The sequence below is a fragment of the Aulostomus chinensis genome, chromosome 16 (genome assembly GCF_037954235.1).
Source record: "Aulostomus chinensis isolate RoL2024-O1b breed Wild chromosome 16, RoL_Achi_v1.0, whole genome shotgun sequence".
Taxonomy (NCBI): domain Eukaryota; kingdom Metazoa; phylum Chordata; class Actinopteri; order Syngnathiformes; family Aulostomidae; genus Aulostomus; species Aulostomus chinensis.
The window spans coordinates 13,365,065-13,384,626 of NC_141335.1; the positions used below are offsets into that span (position 1 = coordinate 13,365,065).

At 41.3% G+C, this 19,562-nt stretch overlaps 3 protein-coding genes across 7 annotated transcripts; 2 read left to right on the plus strand and 1 right to left on the minus strand.

Moving 5' to 3' along the window:
- Window positions 1-1,071: 1,071 nt before the first annotated feature.
- On the minus strand, window positions 1,072-6,657 carry mettl18 (methyltransferase 18, RPL3 N3-histidine). The gene is made up of 2 exons (XM_086180927.1): window positions 6,258-6,657; window positions 1,072-4,103 (listed from the first exon to the last, which is right to left on the minus strand). Exons 1-2 carry the CDS (start codon window positions 6,360-6,362, stop codon window positions 3,171-3,173), a joined length of 1,038 nt encoding a protein of 345 aa, XP_086037053.1. The 5' UTR covers window positions 6,363-6,657; the 3' UTR covers window positions 1,072-3,170.
- A 20-nt stretch (window positions 6,658-6,677) lies between these two features.
- Window positions 6,678-11,346, plus strand: zdhhc16a (zDHHC palmitoyltransferase 16a). 4 transcript variants are annotated; one of them, XM_086180924.1, is made up of 12 exons: window positions 6,696-6,828; window positions 7,275-7,317; window positions 7,642-7,899; window positions 7,982-8,176; window positions 8,418-8,506; window positions 8,800-8,828; window positions 8,942-9,075; window positions 9,609-9,692; window positions 9,780-9,865; window positions 10,082-10,205; window positions 10,292-10,362; window positions 10,446-11,346. In XM_086180924.1, exons 2-12 carry the CDS (start codon window positions 7,312-7,314, stop codon window positions 10,546-10,548), a joined length of 1,179 nt encoding a protein of 392 aa, XP_086037050.1. In that variant the 5' UTR covers window positions 6,696-6,828; window positions 7,275-7,311; the 3' UTR covers window positions 10,549-11,346. The 4 variants fall into 4 exon arrangements, with proteins under 4 accessions (XP_086037051.1, XP_086037050.1, XP_086037049.1 ...); XM_086180925.1 differs by lacking the exon at window positions 7,275-7,317 and having other exon boundaries at window positions 6,678-6,828; XM_086180923.1 differs by lacking the exon at window positions 7,275-7,317 and having other exon boundaries at window positions 6,791-6,828; window positions 7,665-7,899.
- Window positions 11,347-12,800: 1,454 nt separating this feature from the next.
- Window positions 12,801-19,417, plus strand: ubtd1a (ubiquitin domain containing 1a). 2 transcript variants are annotated; one of them, XM_086181026.1, is made up of 5 exons: window positions 12,801-13,134; window positions 13,529-13,618; window positions 17,283-17,510; window positions 17,985-18,170; window positions 18,523-19,417. In XM_086181026.1, exons 1-5 carry the CDS (start codon window positions 13,083-13,085, stop codon window positions 18,735-18,737), a joined length of 771 nt encoding a protein of 256 aa, XP_086037152.1. In that variant the 5' UTR covers window positions 12,801-13,082; the 3' UTR covers window positions 18,738-19,417. The 2 variants fall into 2 exon arrangements, with proteins under 2 accessions (XP_086037152.1, XP_086037154.1); XM_086181028.1 differs by lacking the exons at window positions 12,801-13,134; window positions 13,529-13,618 and adding an exon at window positions 14,994-15,556 and having other exon boundaries at window positions 18,523-19,416.
- Window positions 19,418-19,562: the final 145 nt, after the last annotated feature.

Sequence of the window (19,562 nt, forward strand, 5' to 3'; positions counted from 1 at the left end):
GAATTCCCCCACAAGCCATGTACAGCTGTTGAGATGAGAGACCATGACGAAGCTGTCACACAAGATGTTTGCTGGGATGGTGTAAGCAAACAGAACCTACCTTTGCTCTTCTGTATGTGGACGAGCGCGAGAGACAAAATAACCTTTATTTACATCATGGAAATTCTGTCCACGTGTTGTGGGTGTTGCAATGCACTGTCATGAAACTGTTTCCTGGTTAACTATTTGATTTTGATATTATTTATCAGTTGAATAGTGAATACTACTTACGTCATGGTTATTTTTAGAGTTCTTGTCAATATTTGTATAGCTTGAGTCCTTCCAGGTGAGGTTCATTTGCTCCAGGGTTTCATCCAAACCAGACATGTTACAGAGTCTGTGAAATCATCACTTTGAAACATGCAAGCAGATGTGTCATTGTTCCATAAAAAAACCTTCAATTTCCTCATTGTCTTAACCTAATCACCCCAAATACAAGAAACCTGTCTGAACCTGATACATACTTCCTCCAAAAAAGCCCTGACAGATTAAATTCAGTGAATTTCCTACATCTAGACTAAAAGGGGATTTCACACAGTTAAGTTACAGTAAGGTAACTTTAATACGTAGATTTCCAGGATGAAGCTGCAACTGTGTTGCACATCTCTTGTAACAAACCACACCCTGGGTAAAGTGAATGTGTACTCGTATGTGAAAACCACCAGAATCAAGCAAAGCCATTACTAGAATAAGAGGCAGAGACCCCCATATAGTCCCACCATTGATGTGGTGTGACGCTAGAATCTACTTATATCCTTGGGCTGCTGGGATAAGTTGCAATTGACATTTTGTGCTGGACTTCAGAAACAAGCCTTGCTTTCATGCTGCTGTTTGAACACTGGGGAAATCACTTTGCAAAGGTCACTGAGCCCATTTCCTTTCTTTCCTCGCCATGCATCTAAAGACCTGTTACAGCCCTTTTCAACTACTCTTCAGTTACCAGTCGGCCAACACACGTATTTTAATGTCTATATAGGATGTGAGAGAAAGGGAAGGCAACCAATTGAAGAGGAACCAGAACATGATCGTATTTTTATTACAGGCTTTCTTTGTTTTAGCAGGATTTCAGTTGTGTACAGTATATATACTTCACAGGGAAGACAAGTACAATCTGTATATTCTTTATTGTTATTAAAGCAATACTTTGGCCAAAAAAGTGTATTTTACTGTCTAATACTCATAAAAATGTGTCTTGGGTTCACAAAGACATTTTTTTCTTATGCATCACATCTTTGTGACTCCAGAATGCAAAAAGACCAGCCACATATATTAAGCTCAAGGCTACGATGACTGATAACAGCAAAACTCCCCAAAACATGAATAAACCCTTAAACTGAAGTTCGTGTGTTTTTGGTTAGTGTGGATGAATATACAGCTGAGTAAACACATACTTGGCCAATTCTGTTGTTTGTAGTAATCAGACGTGATTAGCTTGAAGCTAAATATATATGGCTGTTTCTTACTGCATTCCGGAGTTACAATGTTATACAGGAGGGAGAAAAATAAAGTCCTCGAGAGCTCAAGACACACATGTGAATATCTGAAAGGCAAAATATAATTTTTAAATGAAGTATCGCTGTGATAGGGCAGCACGGCGATGCAGTGGTTTGCACTGTCAACACACAGAAGATGGTTTGTGTTTCTAGCCCCCACTCTAGGGGTTCTCCCTGTACCTGCGTGGGTTCTCTCCTGGTACTCCAGCTTCCTCCCACAGTCCAAAGACATCAAGAGGGGACGAGGCTGATTGATACTCTAAATTGACCGTAGGTATGAATGTGAGTGTGAATGGTTGTCTGTCTCTATGTGTTGGCCCTGCGATGGACTGGCGACCCGTCCAGGGTGAATCCCGCCTCCTGCCCAAAGGCAGGCTCCAGCCCCCTGTGACCCTTAACAGGATAAGCAGTAGAAAAATGGATGGATGGATGGATGGCTGTAATAATGACATCAATTGAAAAACCTGCATTTTTGTGTCTATATTCGTTATTGTTGTTAGAGCAATATTTCACCCAAAAAGTGTATTTTACCTTTCAGGCACTAATGAATGTGTGTCTTGAGCTCATTAATACATTTTTCCTAATTTCATCTTTATTATGTCACGTATATTTAATTCAAACTAATGGCATCAGACAGCTGACAGCAAAACTGTTCAAAAACATCAATTTGAAAACTCTCAAACACATCAGCTGGTATAATCCACATCCACACTGACTTAAGCTAAAAACAAAAGCACTTCTGGTTAAGAGCTAGTTCAAGGTAGCGCTGAGCCAGAAATGCGATAGTCTTCTAGCTCAAATCAAAATGTTTGAGGATTACTGAGCATAAGCCTGAAAAAAAAAAAGATGTGGATTATTAAGGACAAATGCACTTTAAAGTTATGCCGTTAGCTGTCAGTCGCAATTGGCTTCAAGCTGAATACATGTGGCTGGCTGTTTCTGCATTCTAGAACCAAAAAAGATGTAATGCAGAGGGGGGATATTCACTTTAAAGGAAAAAAAAAAAAACACTTTATGGGAGATGTGTCACTTTTGCCTATGTAGTAATCACAAATAATGTCAAGGTTGCTTTCATACCACAGTTAGGTGGACTTGGTGTGCTTCCGGGTTGAAGTTGCAACAAATTTGCAAAACTGTCACTTTGTCTGGCGCACCAAACGCCAAATCTAATCATACGACTACAGAGGCGGACGGAATGGAGAGGCTGCTGAGATTCCTCGACGCCTTTCCAGGGCGTCCTTAAAAAAAAAAAAAAAAAAAAAGATCTGTTGTGTCCTTAAAAACAGTTGAACACACTATAGCATCAACGCACCATTTTAAGGACCTTTTATCTTTTGCTCATGACACCTTTCGGAACTCCACATACGTTTGTTCTAACACAAGTTTAAAAAAAAAAAAAAAAAGCCCTTCGTTCTCCTCACTGTCCAAAAGTGTGGTGATACGGTTTGCTCTTAACATTTGGACTGTTTCTTTCGCAACTATAACAAAATTCATCAATTGGACGTGAGCAGGAACTCTGGTTTTGTGTGGACCACAGGTGGAATTAGCAGTCACAACAGACAAAATGAACCCGACTGTTACACATAACACCCCAGAATGCACTTAAAACTGATCAAAGTGATCAGGTGGGAAAGCAACTTAAGTGTCCTTTTCCGGTTTAAAATGTAGGACCACTACATGTCTCTGAAGCCCCTCCTCGCTGTCCCACAGGTGATCCACTGTGAAGACACCCCTATCCTCCACATATGTCTTAAACAAGTGAAGACCACCACCTACGCCAAAGTAGTGGGACTTGGTGGCAAGGTATACGAGTCCATCTGCTGCAAGAAGCTGCTGGAGGGTCTCATGTAGAGCTGGGTAGTAAGAAGTGTTGTAGATTGTCTCTGAGGAGAATATGATGTCAAATTTTAGCGGTGGTTCCTTCTTTAGTACCAAACTAAGAAATGTGCTCCAGTCACCAGAGAAGAAGCTACACTTGGCTAATAAGGGATGCAGGGACGCGTCTGTGGCTCTTTTTTTAGGTGGTGGGTTGCCATCTTCTACCTCAGGTTTCAACTTCTGTCCCTTACCCTTCCCGTCTTTGTCATCATGGCTGTCAACATCATCCTCTTGGCAGTTTATAATGACATTTGGTACTGTTAGCTGTTCTATAACTGTGCTGTTGTAGTCTTGGAAGTGAACTTGCCTTGCACCTCTTTTAAGAGACAAGATCCCCAAAAGACCCGCCCCACAGCCCAAATCCAAGACCGCCTTCCCGCCGAAGGTCTCCCCGTCTCTCTCGATCAGCTCCAGCATGTCATAAGTGCACTCCCACACCTTCAGTCCTCCTTCGTATACACCCGAGATGAGGTCAGACCTCTGCTCGGCAGCGCGACAAAGAATTTTCTCTTCGTCCTCTCTCTCAAAGACCGTCTTTTCAAAAACTGTCTCATTTAGAAAGTAAAGAGGGGGAAGAGATCCGATGGTGACCATTTCAGTAACTGCATCTTTGAGGAGGAGATGAGGATCATAGGGTGGAAGGTGCTCTTTGGCCTCTTTTACTGGCTCTGCTGGCTTGGCAGAATCCTCAGTCTGAAAAACACAAGCCAGTAGGTGTGTTAGTAGATTATCAAGGAGAACAATAATGTTTACACAATATCAGCAGTGGAATTGTTGAAAAAAAGGGTGTCTCCAACACATGGGTTTATGACTTCATGGGTTATAATTCTTCTGAAAATTGTCTTACTTGAGTCAGAAGTGTAATCACCATGTGTGCCCTCTTCTATAAAATGTTACAAAATCTGTCTGCCTGACTCATGAACTTTGATGTGAGGAAATCAGCCGAGTGATTACTTGAGAAAGGGCAGCACGGTGGTGCAGTGGTTAGCCCCTCACAGAAAGAAAGTTACGGGTTTGAGTCCTGGCTCAAGCACAGTATCTTTCTGTGTGGAGTCTCCATGTTCTCCCTGTTCCTGTGTGGGTTCTCTCTGGTACTACGGCTTCCTCCCACAGTCCAAAGACATCAAGAGGGGACGAGGCTGATTATTAGGCACTAGATTGACCGTAGGTGTGACTGTGAGTGTGTGAGTGTGAATGGTTGTCTGTCTCTATGTGTTGGCCCTGTGATGGACTGGTGACCTGTCCAGGGTGAACCCTGCCTCACAAAAGCTGCTGGGATAGGCTCCAGCCCCCCCCCCCCCCCCGCAACCCTTCATAGGAAAAAGCAGAAGAAAATGGATGGATGGATTTCATGTGATTAAAAAAAAGCTACACAAGCAGCCACACCCCCCTGAGCTCACCAGTGATGATTAGAATAACAAATGAGTTTTCCACACTGATTATAGCTCATCGGACATTATGGTCCTGAAGTATCAACGTCAACTGGATTTCCTTTTGACCTACAATTGACGCATACCACAGATGTGATATCGCTGCTTGCAAACAGGTAGCCTTTCAACCTGCGCCCCCTAGTGGATGCACAGTCTATGCTGACACGTTGTGGACCAAATGGAAATTGTTATCAAAGTTTGATAGTGTTAGTGTTTGTGTGCTGTTCCGTTAAGGCAAGAAGAGGCAACCAAAGAATGATATTTAAACACAAAACTTTTTCTATGAATGAAATTGAACAAAGTCAATAATATTAAACATAGGGTTCCCAAATTTTTCATCTTACTGAGAATAATAATCATAAACAAATTTGAACAGCACCTTACAAAAGACAAGTTAACAAAGTGCTTCAGTCAATCAAAACAAGACAAACAAACAAGATGAGACAATAGAACAAACAAAAGCACGAGTTACAGAGAGAACTCAATTCAAAGCCAACCTATAAATGTGGGTTTTAAAGAGAGTTTTAAAAGTGGACACCGTGGTAGCCTTTCTGATCGCTAGAGGGATGTGCATTCCCCAATTATGGAGCCTTTACTCCAAATGCCCTGTCCCCCTTTGTGATGAGCCTTGTTCTGGGGGACGGTGAGCAGCAGCTGAGTGAGAATGTCAGTGGTGGATGACGGGGCAAGACCATTCAATGACTTAGAAACAGACAATACAATTTTAAAATCGATTCTTAACACCACAGGTTACCAATGCAAAGAGGCCAGAATTGGAGAAATAAGGTTAAGCTTAAGGTGCCAGAAACTCAGGACCCCCACGATCCCAAGTCAGTTCAAGGGAAAACACTACACTTACCGGTCTGTCCAAACACAGCCAAATTTAACCTCATTTTAAAATTCACATTTTTTTCCACAATAACTATAATACTTGTGTGAACGTTTAGTATATGTACGACTATTTAAAATGGGTGAAAATCATCTCTTTCCTGCCACCCCCTGCTCTATAATTTAATTACAAATATTTTTTGTGCAAAACCTAATAAATATCTGACAGTGTGTGCGTTGTTATTCATGTAAACAACTGGAAAAAAATCTCTTCGATTTGATTTTATGAGATCCTTACTTGTTGGTTGCGTTACAGAAGTATTACCAGGAATCGAATGACGTTTTTTTGTGGTAAAACTACACACAGTAAATGATCTTACATTACCACATTGAGGACCTGTTCTGCACTCACACACAGCCCCGTTCCTTTACTTTGATTACTCTTTCGCTGCCATCTTCCCTAAAGCGGACCAAAAAAAATCCTCTCATTTGTTGCCTAAACGGTCGCCTGAGGGCCCCCTTCGGCAAAAACTACAACGTGACATCGATAGAGGGATCACGCTGATAAGATTTAATTCACATTACTCACGTGTTTCGCAGCGTAATCTTTGTTTGAGGGTTGCGATTCATTTCCATCCACATCGTCTGTGTTCGTTCTTTCTGCGTTCACGTCGAAGTTAAAACAAAATGACATTATGAACGTAAGGCAGAAAAAAGTTAGGAAAGATGTGCCCAAATCAGCAGCTCCACACGGCGTAAACTGAGTGTGTTGCTAGCTTCACATCGCGAGAGCAGCTGAGAACTGCAAGTTCCAGAAATCAGTGGAAAGAGGAAACCACTTCCTAGCGTTTAAATGGTAGTTTGAGCAAGAGCAGATTTAAAGATACATCAAATTAAAGTTAAACTCGTACTTGTAACGTTAGATATCAGTAGCATGTCTAATCTGACACGCGTATGAGTTCCTGTCTGCTTCCTAACTCCAGCGACCATGATACCGTGCGGCGCAGTCATGGACGCATGCGCAATAGTACGGTACCAGGATTCAGATCCAAATTGTCACACGAATTGTCCCCTATCTTGTTCGTCCTTGCTTTTCATGTGGAATTAAGCCTGTTTTGCCCTCCTTCTGAAAATGTGGACGGGGGAGTTGACATAGAGAAGTGAGTAACCGCGAACGAACATGCTAACTGTTGTGTTCCTTTGAGAGTGGCACTCAGCGGCGAGGGCTTTTTTTGAATAGCTATACCAGCCAACAATAGGGATTTAGGGGTATGAGGGGTTCTGTGAGACTGTACATGTCTGTATGTGTAATGGACAAGCTCGTTGTGTGTTTACTTAATCGGCTAACAGCTAAGCTAACCTCTTACTATTCATTATGTCATGAGTTAGTGCTTTCACTCCAGACCTGACTCCTTTACCTTTGGGGATGTACCTGCTCCACCTCCATCCTGACTCCACCCTGTCTGGAATGTAGCAAGGCCAGATTGTGGTGTGTCTCTTAGCTTTTTTTTTTTTTTTTTTGTGGTCATAAACAATTATGACCCAGCCCCAATTGACATGTTCAGCCAGTTAACCTCCTCCATATTTCTATTCCTGCATTCATCAGCGGATTCTTCAGCTCGTTCATGTTTTAGCTGTACCTGATGAAGGTAAGCGGTGCTTTGGCACTAACTGTTGTGGTTAGTTAGATAAACAATGTAGCTGCCAAAATCCAAGTTGACAGGCTTGAGAATTCCAAGTGTGGTAAGTGACAAAACCCAGGGAAAAACTGGATTATTGCTGACTCTTTTTTTCTGTCACTTCAAGCTGATGGGAAATACAACTTCAACTATTTTTTTCCCTTGTTTTCTAGGTGTTGTTCTTTCTTGTATTAATAATTGAATATCAACGTTCAAGGAAAAGTTCAGACAAAATGAATAGCAGCAGTATATGCCATCGTTGTAACTGAGGTTTTTGCTTTTATTTCTGTGTAGTTGCATGCATACACCAACTGCAGGATGCGGTGGTGTCCCAGCTCCGTGCTCCACCTGCTGCGCTGCATGCTCCTGCGGCCATGCACCAGGAGAGGAAGGAGCAGGCTGCCTCTGTGGATGAGGGGAACATGGGCCTACATGAAGCTACTGGTGCAGTCTCTTTTCTTCAACTCCCTCACTGACTCGGACGTGTTCTTCGATTCCGTCTTCGAACCATTATTTTTTACCGTAGATTATGTTACTCGCTGGTTCGGCCTGGTAAGTGTGTATATGAACTCAATTAATTTGTTTCTGGAGAGTTTATGTTTTTCTCTGAACCTCTCTCCTCTGCGTCTGGAAGGTGTTTGTGTGTCTGGTGGTGCTACTGACCAGCTCCATCCTGGTAATAGCCTACGTGGTCCTTCTGCCCCTCATACTCAACACCTACTCCCCGCCGTGGATTGCGTGGCACATTTGTTATGGACACTGGAATCTCATCATGATTGCTTTTCACTACTACAAAGCTGCTAAGACTTCCCCGGGGTACCCGCCTTCAGTAAGAAAGCAACTCTACTTTTCTGTATAATCCTGCGTTTAACGTTGCCTGTCTAGACCTGATGTACAATGTACTAAATGTACATTTAAAGGAACACGTCAGTTTTTTTTGAGGGAATATGCAGAGAAGACGATAAACCCCCTTCTCTGAGAAGGGTATCGATCCTCTTGTCTGTGTCTGGAGTGGATTGACAATGATATTTCATTAATAATGCCACTTGATTATCTTTGGTTTCTTCCAGGAAAAACGTGACATTCCGTTCGTTTCTGTCTGCAAAAAATGCATCCTGCCCAAACCAGCAAGAACACACCACTGTGGTATTTGTAACAGGTCAGTCAGTCGTTTCATGTTTTATCAGGGGTTTGCTTTTGAAGCGTCTGGTCTTTTCCTGCCTTCTTAACCTGAAAAAATAAGATTTTGGGGGGGGGATAAGAACACAATTGGTTCTGGTTGCCTCAAAAACCAGAGTGTAATTAAATTGAGTAAAGCCTGTAGCCATAGAAAATTTTTAACTAACAGACAAATTGATATGTTTAAAAAAAAAAATCTTTGAAATGGTTTCTTCAGTATTGACACCTGCCAGAAACCCCTGTCAGATGGAATATTTTCTTTTTCCCCTGCAGGTGCATTCTGAAAATGGACCATCACTGTCGTATCCTTTGACACAAAAAGAAATTCCAAGTCTGTTTTTGCACTGTATTAGAATTCACCTGTTATCACTCCAGGAAACATGTGACGTGATTTTCCTTCATTGCAGCACCTCAGCCTGGCTGAATAACTGTGTGGGACATTTTAACCACCGTTACTTCTTCTCCTTCTGCCTCTTCATGACCTTGGGCTGCGTTTACTGCAGTATCAGCGGCAGAAACCTCTTCTTAGAGGCTTACAACACACTTGAGGTGTGTGATGCTTAGACTTGTGTTCCTCTCACGGTTAACTTGCCAATGGGACCAACACCCCCCCCCCCCATAGGTGTTATTCACCTTTATTTCAGTATGTGTCTTACAGTCGTGTTGGATTGTGTCCTCTGTACTGCTCTCTCTTTCTCTCCGTGGGTGTTTGGAGGGGGGCAGAAAAGAGAAAAGAGATGGGTGAAGGTAACATTGTTAAAAAGAAGACAGTGTGTTATATTCCTATTAGTGCAATACAGTTTTAATCCATTTAGACCACCGATTGACAAATATTGACCCCAATCATCTGAAATTGAACCTGACTGTGCAAGGGTGTGGCATATAACACTGACCTATGACATTTATATTGGTATCGATGTGTATGCTGTGTGATATGAGAATTTTAAGGATCATTGCCTTGTTTTGTCTGTAACTTCATTCCTGGTGCATTTGTGTCTGTGGGGATTTACCACTCGCTCTCTGACGCTTCCTCGTCTCTGTCTTTAACATTCTGGTGGATGCGTGCGGTGTGCTTTTTCTAGCGCTTTAAACATTTGGATATGGAAAAACCTGGGGTGCCGGTGACAGGGATGGGACCTCTTATAGGGCTTCTCCCCCCCGGGCAGGTACTGTGTGAAGAATACACAAACACACAAATTTATTATCACCTGTCAGTTCTGTAATACGTCCTCTTTGTATTTTTTTGTGCCAAGAGCAACTACCAGACGCCTGCGCCTCCCTACACCTTGAAGGATCGGATGATTCATAAGAGCGTCATCTACATGTGGGTGCTCACCAGGTAAAATATATATTTCAGTTTAGATTTCTTTATGAGTTTATTCATACATCGCAAGTTCTCAGGACACTGTATCAATATCTGGAAAATGATTTATGTGATTGCCGCATGTATTTCTTTGGTACCAGCTCAACTATACTATAAAGAAAATTATGATTTTTGTTGTTGTTTTAATCACCTTGGCAGTAGATCTGATAGAACAGTGTTATGTTCTTGTAGTACAGTGGGAGTGGCACTGGGTGCGCTGACTGTTTGGCATGCAGTTCTCATATCCAGAGGAGAAACCTGTATAGAAAAGCATCTTAACGCCAAAGAAACTGAGCGAATGGCAACGTGGGGAAAGGTGAGCGCGTTGGATCATGAAAATGTTTATGAAGAAGCCTTTTAGTTTTGGTCCTCATTGCTCTTGTTCTTTAACGTCTCCGCCAGGTTTACAAAAACCCATTCAATTATGGCAGGTTGCATAACTGGAAACTCTTCTTTGGTGTGGAGAAGAGAAGGTATGTTTCTCCTCTTATCCAGAACAAATCCATCTTCTCACTTCAATCTTTTCTAGTAACCTGTTCGTCCTCTTTGTCTCCAGTCACTGGCTTACTCGTGTTCTCCTTCCCTCCGGTCACCCTCCACGCGGTGACGGATTGACGTGGGACATCTTCCAAGCTAAAAAGGACTTGATGCCTGTATGACCTGTGTGGTGCGTGTCAACCTCCAATACCTCAAAACTAAGCCGTATCACATCATGTGGCTCACGGTTCAATTCCAGCAGTGATTAGACTATGTATCATGGACTGGTTTTTCTCGCAAACTGGTCCAGCTTGACTCTGATCATTGTGCTGATGTTGGGTTTGATCTTTCCAATTGTAATCTTTATTGACTGATCAACATGTCATTAGGACTCAAGCAACTAGAAAATACTTTTTTAAGAGAAAATGATCAATTTACAAACAAATAAATGATAATTAAAATAGAGAAAAGAATACACTTTTTTGGCGGCGCGATGGTGCAGTGGTTCGCACTGTTGACTCTCGGGATCTTTCTGTGTGGAGTCTCCATGTTCTCCCTGTGCCTGTGTGGGTTCTCTCTGGCACTCTGGTTTCCTCCCACAGTCCAAAGACATCAAGAGGGGACGAGGCTGATCGATACTCTAAATTGACCGTAGGTGTGACTGTGAGTGTGAATGGTTGTCTGTCTATATGTGTTGGCCCTGCGATGGCCTGGCAACCTGTTCAGGGTGAACCCCGCCTCCTGCCCGAAGGCTGCTGGGATAGGCTCCAGCCCCCCCCCGTGAGCCTTCACAGGATAAGCGGAAGAAAATGGACGGATACACTTTATCCTCTCTCTCCTATACATACCCTACTGCATTATCATCGTCTGATCCGAGCACTTGAGGAAATCTACCTGCAGCACCAGCTATTGTGTTATTTATGTGTTTTGTACCTGTTAAGTTAATAAATCTTTATTGCTTTGTTTAAATAATTGTCCATTGTGAGTTCTTACACACCAACACTGTAACACAGATTGAATAAAATGATAAATGTCTTTTTTTAGCAATTGTAGCTCATGTATTGGCCACATGTTTGTTTGTTTTTTTATTCACAATTGTGCAGCTCTGGTGTTACATCACAAGGGCAGCAGTAGCAGATTAATTGTGCCAGATTTGATTTTCCTATGAATATATTACATCAGAAATAAGACGCAGTTGTGGAGATGAATAAACATGAACACATGAGCGAGAAGAGATATGAAGGTGGAGCTTCCACATTTCATTTTTACCATCCCAGTACAGTGTTGGTAGTATGAAACTGTGAGGTGATAGGAATTTTTACAGCAAAAATCAATTAATACTGTGATGTAAATAATGTTTAGCAGCAGACACAGAAAATGTATGGTTTTACTGTCAGCTAAAAGGTGAATGCTGCAATAGAGAGCGAAAGGCAGATAAAGAGAGAAGAGATTAAAGGATGAGAGCAGATTTCGCTCTCATTACAAACCTTTTTTGCCCGCCCACTCTGTCCAAAACCGATGACACACACACACACACACACACACACACACACACACACAGACAAACAAACAGATCTGTCGACATTCACTATCCAGCAGATGTCAGTGTTTAATGTGATTATAGAGGCCATGGCTCAGAGAGGTTGTCCTGTAGTGTTACATTTATTGATTAAATGTCACATCAAGCTTGTTGAATTGCAAGTCAGTTCCACCTGATCCTTATAAGTTTGCTGCAGTTTCATTTTAAGACTCAAATTAATTATTTTTCATTGAATTGAGCTCTTGTGCTGCCTGGCTGTACTGCTGGGTCTGACACTCTTCCTCACTAAATATTCTTCCAGAATGATAGCAGGTGATGGCTGCTTTTATTGTTTACAGTTAAGGTGGAAACACCTTCAAATGTCAGCAGTCACATTCTTCTTATTTATTACAAACTGTAACTACTGCAACTGTTACTATTACAATATTTACTTAAATATTTCTATTTTGTAGTATTTTCTCAATTAAAATACGATTTACAATGTAACCATACAGGAGTTAATCTTTTTTCAAAATAAGATATGTTGATGGATACAAATCAAGACATTTTTAATGAGGTTTGCGTTTCATCGAAAATGCCAGACGGCATGGAGGTTTTTGTTTGTTTGTAAACGTCAATGGCGCCATTACCAACATCCGTTTCACTTTTAATTAAACTTCCGCTCGATATCAAACATTAAAATCCCTATTATTTCAACAACACTATTTTATAACAATAGCGTCACTATTTCTCGATAAGATTTTGGAGTTTGCAAGTGGTTAAAGCAGACGTAGTGATTCTACTCTTTAGCGAATTATTTGTTTTTACACTCATTGCTTTTATTCTGAAAGAGCAGTGTCACTATTCCCAATCTAAACTACTTGACCACATTAGAGGACTCAGACTGCGCATGCGCGGGGGTTGATAGGGATTTAACGGGTAGATCAGTTCAAGCCTTGCGAAGACCTGCTCTCTTCATAATTCAGGGGGAATATAAATATTGATCCCAGGTTTTGGGAACTGTGGAGGTTTCCCGGAGGCTCTGCGGGGCCACACTGGTTTCCTGCCAACGGCACACACACGCACGCAAACACACACACTTGCAATCTGTCGTGTGTCAACTTGCTGACTCGCATCTTTTGCTGCTGATTCGTCGCGTCAGGTTCGAATTAAAACTTCTGTTGGAAGCGAGTTCGGATGTGGCAAGCAAACTGCAGACGGATGCATCATCTGGCAGACTGGATTTCCGGTAAGCGAGCATGAATCATACCTTTTGTTAAAGTGCTGCGGGTGCATGTAATTAAATGCACGTTTTACAATAAAGAAATAGATTAACTGCAGTGATGCATAAAATATTGTTGAGAATATAATAGAAATGAAACAAAAGCAGCATGAGGTTGTGGCGCGTGTCCCCGTCAGCTGGCAGTACACGTGACGTAAACACGTCTGACCTCACAGGAACAAGGAGTGCTGAGCTGTCATGATTTCAGGCTGCTGCCGCTCCTCAGACAGTCTCTTTATTTCACTGTCTTTTCGCTGATATGATCAAGTAAATCAGACTAGTTGGGCCCACTGGGACATTCTGATACTTATCCACGTGGGCTGACGGTACTGGCTCTGTCTCCTCGGGTGGTGTCATGTAGGGACGGTGATGGGAGGCTGCGTGGGGAGGAGGAGCAGGACGGAGGGACCTGGGAGTGTCCGAGGCTCCACCAGGAGCAAGAAACGTGGAGGTAAGAAGTCTCTCGATGGTGACATAAGCATTAGATTTCTGCTGCTTTAAACGATGTTTAAGCCAGAGACTGTGGGACAAAAGGATTCCTGTGACGTACTCTGCAGAGTGAGTTAGGGTCATAGCGGGGGTCCTGAGCTTGAGGGACCCTAAGAATCTTCCTATAGGCTTTTTTCTTTTCTTTTAAAGACTAAGGCTGGTCATAATTGGTATTTTACCAAAAAAAAAAGAAAAAAAAAAAGAAAAAGACACTCCCCTGGCAGAAAATGTAACAATGTGGGGACTTCCGGTGACATCCTTAAAAAACGCTTCTACATGTTAAAATGGAGCTGAGTAGAAGGATGATTTACCTTCATCAGGACCTGAATTTTTAAATATTTTTCTGCCAAGAAAATGCCTTGGATATTTTTTTATCTTCTTACCAAAAAGTTGCATCTTTATTGCAGACTAGTAATATATATATATATATATATATATATATATATATATATATATATATATATATATATATATATATATATATATAATGTGTGTGTGTGTGTATATAAATATTTAGATATGTATATTTATATATTTATGTATGAACTTTGATATTGTATTGTGGATTAAAAGCTAAATTAAGATATTAAATAAATATATGGTTTATCAGTTTTCTTTATTTTTAATAATATTAATATCAATAATGAACTTATACTTATTTTTATTGCACCTTTCATGTGAGACATGCGGCTCAAACCTTTGCATTCATGATTGAGATGTGAGTGGAAAATCTCCTTTTTTTGACCGTTTCACACTTCTCATCACCATGACTGAATCGACTGAATTATCTGACATGTAATTGTACATATCTAAGCAGTTACTGTGTTATATGTCCATGTTTTTAATATCCTGATATTCTTTTTTAGAAGTATGGAAAATAAATAAGTCTACTTTATATGGTACTCTACACACATCTTTGGTACATAGTTCATTTTTGAATGATTTCTGGATACAGTACGAGGACAATGCGGTGCCAATATTAAGCCACACAGGAGGGATGCGTTGGGAAACACATGTAGTCGTGTGGATAGGTAAGATGGACTTTAGAGGAAGCATCCAACATTCATAGATTCCAGCTGTGTTTTTTGCTGCTGCGTTGTTTGTTCTCGTCAAGCTCACCATCTCAAATGTCTAATCCTTGCTGAGGATCTATCCTGAAAGGACACAGTTTTATATAAACAATCATAACACCGTCTGCACGCTCTGATGGCTCGTCATCCATAATGCATGCAGCAGCAGCAGCAGCAGCAGCAGCAGCAGCAGTTTGACCTACTTGCTTCGCCTGATGTCGACCTGCTCCAGAGTACATGTTCACGTAGGAGGACGTAAAAGTCCTGCAGGATGGACGTGATCTTGCTGATCACTGTGATGATCAGTCTGTCAGTTCGCAGTGGAACAGAAATATTTAGCTGTTGGTGGGCAGTTCGCAGAAGTGTACTGGCTTCAGTCCCACAAGGGTTTATTGTGTGTTAATAGGTTTAGCAGGTTGCCTTTGGGTATTTCTATCCCGTCTCTAAATAGAGCTGATAGGATTAGGCCTCTTGTGTAAAGAAGCAACCTTCTGCTGAGGACACTCAACTTCTTACCACATCTTCAACAACATTCCATGAACTGATCCTGCAGGTATTTAGGGGTTGGCAGGTTTGTTATTAGCAGGGATATAAGTGGTGTTTCTTGGTTATTAAGCAACTGGGGAAGTGTCACGATGGTAAACTGAGATCAGGTCCTCAGTCGTCCAGTGTTTCGGACACAGAGCAGGCTGCTGCAGCTCAATAAAGCCGACTTTGGATGTAGTTGGAGTCATAACAAGGCTCAGATAGAAGAACTATGGGAGTACCGAACTCTAGGGAATACAACTACTATCACGCTCCAAATACTCCTTTTCGGATTCTACTGAAAAGTAAGTACAGATACTTGCTTGGGGGTAAAGAAATGCTTTTATGGGTTATAATTAACTGCTCTGCTGCTGTCGATCGATTAATTAATAGAATGGATTAAATGTTTTAGGAAATAGCTGTAGTAATGTCAAGAGTTTTCATTCATGTGTCCTGAACCACGACAAGGAAAGGTTGTTGCAACATACAACAAAAGTAACACATTTTCGTAAAACTATCTTGTCATCCTGGTAATTTATTCGTCTGAATGTTGAAGGAACTCAGCATGCCGGTGATCCACTCATTTATTTTGAAGTTCTTAATCTTGGCTTCCACGTAGCCAGGGTTCCAGCTGAGGACACACTATCAAAGATCAGCTTAGTCTCGTTCTCCCTCAGTGACGTGGAATAAAGCATCTGTCCGATTCTTGAGAACGTCAGAGCAAAAACACCACCGGTAATGTCAAGTTAAAGTATGTCTAAAACATTCCTCCAAACCTTATATACACCCCATCTCATAAATACTGGATGAACCTCATGATTAACATTTATAAAAGTGTAATTAGGTGAAGTGTTTGGAGATGAAGGTGGAGGCACGCCTGCAGAATACAAACCCGGGTCGTCCCCTCTTCAAAGGTCACTGGGCTGATTCACAAATTTGTTCTCCAGTCATCGGGGTTGCTTCCTGTTTGTGAGAGTGCACTGAGGGCAAAAAGTTGTACACAAAAACAAATCTGCGCGTAAGAACATTTTAAGAATGAGGCCCATTGTGTTGTAATTATAATTCTGTTGTGGCTTGTGTTGTCAGTGGGATAGAACATTTAAACATTAACGAGGATGATATTTGTTCTTATATTGAAGGATTTTTCCAGATCAGAGGATGTTTAGGGTATTTGACAAACAGGTTTGTAAGAGTTCTTTATTTTTGGACTTAGGCTTCGACTAACCATTACTTTAATCATTGATTAACCTGGCAATCTTTTCATAATTAATCATTCAGTCAGTAAAATTTAAAAAAAAAAAATTGAAAATGCTCATAGACAAAATCTGCAAATCCTGGTACTTTAGAGGCTGTAACCATGAAATGTTGGATGTTTTTGGAGGAAAAAGACTGATGATTAATGGATAATCAAAAATATGGTAATTGATTTCCATTTGATTAACTAATTGATGAATTGCTGTAGTCCATTTGATGTGTTGTTATGTTCCTAGAGAATATTGAATGTTTTATGCTGCCTTTCATCTGCCAAAGAGCGCCCATCTTTCCGACCAATGACCTCTGGGATAGAGACAAATAAATCCTGTTATGTGGAACCAGATTACTGTTTATAATCCACTAATGTGTGAGTGTATGTCAGCACACATGTATGTGTTACTGGTTACCACCATAATCCACTGCCCTATAATTAATCACTTTAATTTTCCTCCCTCTGTGAATCAAATTAACTTTGTTGGTGGAGTGGATGAACAGAGTTGCCTGGACTTTCCGTGGCCTGGCAGCAGTGGTTGTACTACGATACCCAATGACCAAAAAATATGTTTTGAATAAAACTTGCACCCAAGGTCATGATAGCAGGTGTTACAGTAGATATGAGACGGCCCATTTAACACGAAGCCGACCTAACACACAGGGTTATGAGAGCACCAAGAGAGGATGTCTCTGCCCTGTGATGCCTAACATTTAGCCATTGTGTCCCCTGCTTTTCAACAATCCCGAGATCAAAGTTGAAATGGCATTTTTCTCTTTTGTCAGGACGCAATGAACCCCTCAAGAAGGAACGTCCCAAATGGAAGAGCGAGTACCCGATGACCGAGGGCCAGCTGAGGAGTAAGAGGGATGAGTTTTGGGATACAGCTCCAGCCTTTGATGGACGGAAAGAAATCTGGGATGCCCTGAGAGCTGCAGCCCTGGCTGCCGAGTGCAATGACCTGGAGCTGGCCCAGGCGATAGTGGATGGAGCCTGCATTACTCTGCCACATGGTACCAAACTGCCCGCGGGCACACACTCACACTCATACTTGGAAACCATCCGTTTGAATACAAATGCACAAGTCACCGTTGTAATGCTCCAAATGTCAAAGGCCAGTTTCCACCGTCGCATGCATCAGTTGTTCAGAGATTACTGCTGTAATGTTACGTAATAGTTGCAGTGCTGCGTGACTGCTGTGAATGGATTGGTGCTCAGAGAGCCACAGCACTGTTAGGTGGTACTTTAAGCCTGTCACAGGAACTCTTGATGCAGTAAGGTCGATTTTTATGGTTTGTGGCCACTGAGTCTCATTCGTGAAATGTTCTTGTGTACATATTTGTCCTTACACAAGATTTTTTAAATCATCAGTTTCGTCTTAATCGTGTAACTGTGATGTCATAGGCGTCAAGCTTTGCACCTTGTACGTAAGACCAAAATGATGATTGGAAACCGGTGGATTAAAAAGTTAATTCCTCTCTCCTCAGGTTCACTCACGGAGAGCTATGATGAACTGGGCAACCGCTACCAGTTGCCGGCATACACCTTAGCCCCACCCGTCAACCTTGTCACCGAAACATCTAGTGACAACAAAGTTTCTCAAATCACACAGAAACAAGCTCAAGCTCCTCCATGCAGGGATGAGTTCCAGCTGCGGGTGCGATTGTCAACAGGTAAGAAACTCCTGGTACTGAACTCCGAACGCAGGAAATCCCTGTCTGTCTGTTGGCCTGTCGACCTGTCTGTTCGTCTTTGACTCAGTTATCAACAAGTAGGGTGTCAGTCAGACTGAGCTGACAGTTAGACTGACTGATCGAGGTGACAGGTTTTGGATATCCATCTTACATGGTAGTGACAGACAAACGGGATGGATTTGAGATCATTAACTGCAATGATGTCAAAGGAACAGATCGAGATGACATTTTGAGATGACAATTGTGACATCACCCATGACCATGACCACACCTAGTGACCCTTAATAAATCAAGATTCTCCATTTCTCAAATTTCAATTTTCATTTCATAGGTGAGGATGTGCGTCTGACAGCTAGCATGGCCGATTCAATCGCAGAACTGAAAAAGCAACTGCAAGAACAAGAAGAAATCGATGTGTCTCGCCAGAGGTGGTTCTTCTCGGGGAAACTCCTGACTGACAAGACCCGTCTGCAGGATGCAAAAATCCAGAAAGACTTTGTTGTCCAAGTTATTGTCAACATGAATCCCTCTGTTATAGCCAACTGAGGTGGAGGAAGGGTAGTTGTGAGACGTGAAGAAATGGTGAAGGTCATGCTGGAATGACAGTAGGGCTTAAAACAGTTTTCCAGGTGGTAATGCAGTGGAATTTTGTGTACATTTTTATAAAAAATATTGCTTTTATATTGCTCCTTTTTGTATTTTTTTCCTTTTTTTTCCAAATAAATGAAGAATATTGAAAGCACTGGAACACTTTAGCTGAAAAGTAGAATCCTAAGATGCACATCTGTTTCTGTTTGTGTGAACGTCACTTGTTCTTCTGTAAACCTCATCAGCTCACAGCTTGGTTGTTTACATGGACCCTCTTCTCCGTTATGTGTCAGTACTTGTGCTTCTTGATAAACTGAATATTGTTCACCTGGGGAATCCAAATAAGAAAAATCCACACTTTTTTTTTTTTTTCATTTTCTGTCACAGGATTTGGTGACAATAGGTGACAATAAAACTGTAGACAATAAGAAACATGTAAATATCAACCACTTTATGTGTTGTTTGGTCATATAACTATGTGCACATTATTATTTTAAACCATATTTATTATAAAGACATGGAATGTAACAATGGTAAAGTATTGAAAGGTAATATGAGAGCATTGGCTTTTAAAATAAAAAAGTTATCACTCCAAACAAGATACTGTAATTTAATTTACAATATACTGCTCATTGTACATGAATAACTTATCAATAAATATTGTACATTTAAACGATTGTCTCTTGATTATTTATTAATACGCAGATTCCATAAACCTCCATAGAAATGTTGCAAGTTGATGAAGTTAATGGAGTTCTGTTTAACAGACTTATGTTCATTTTT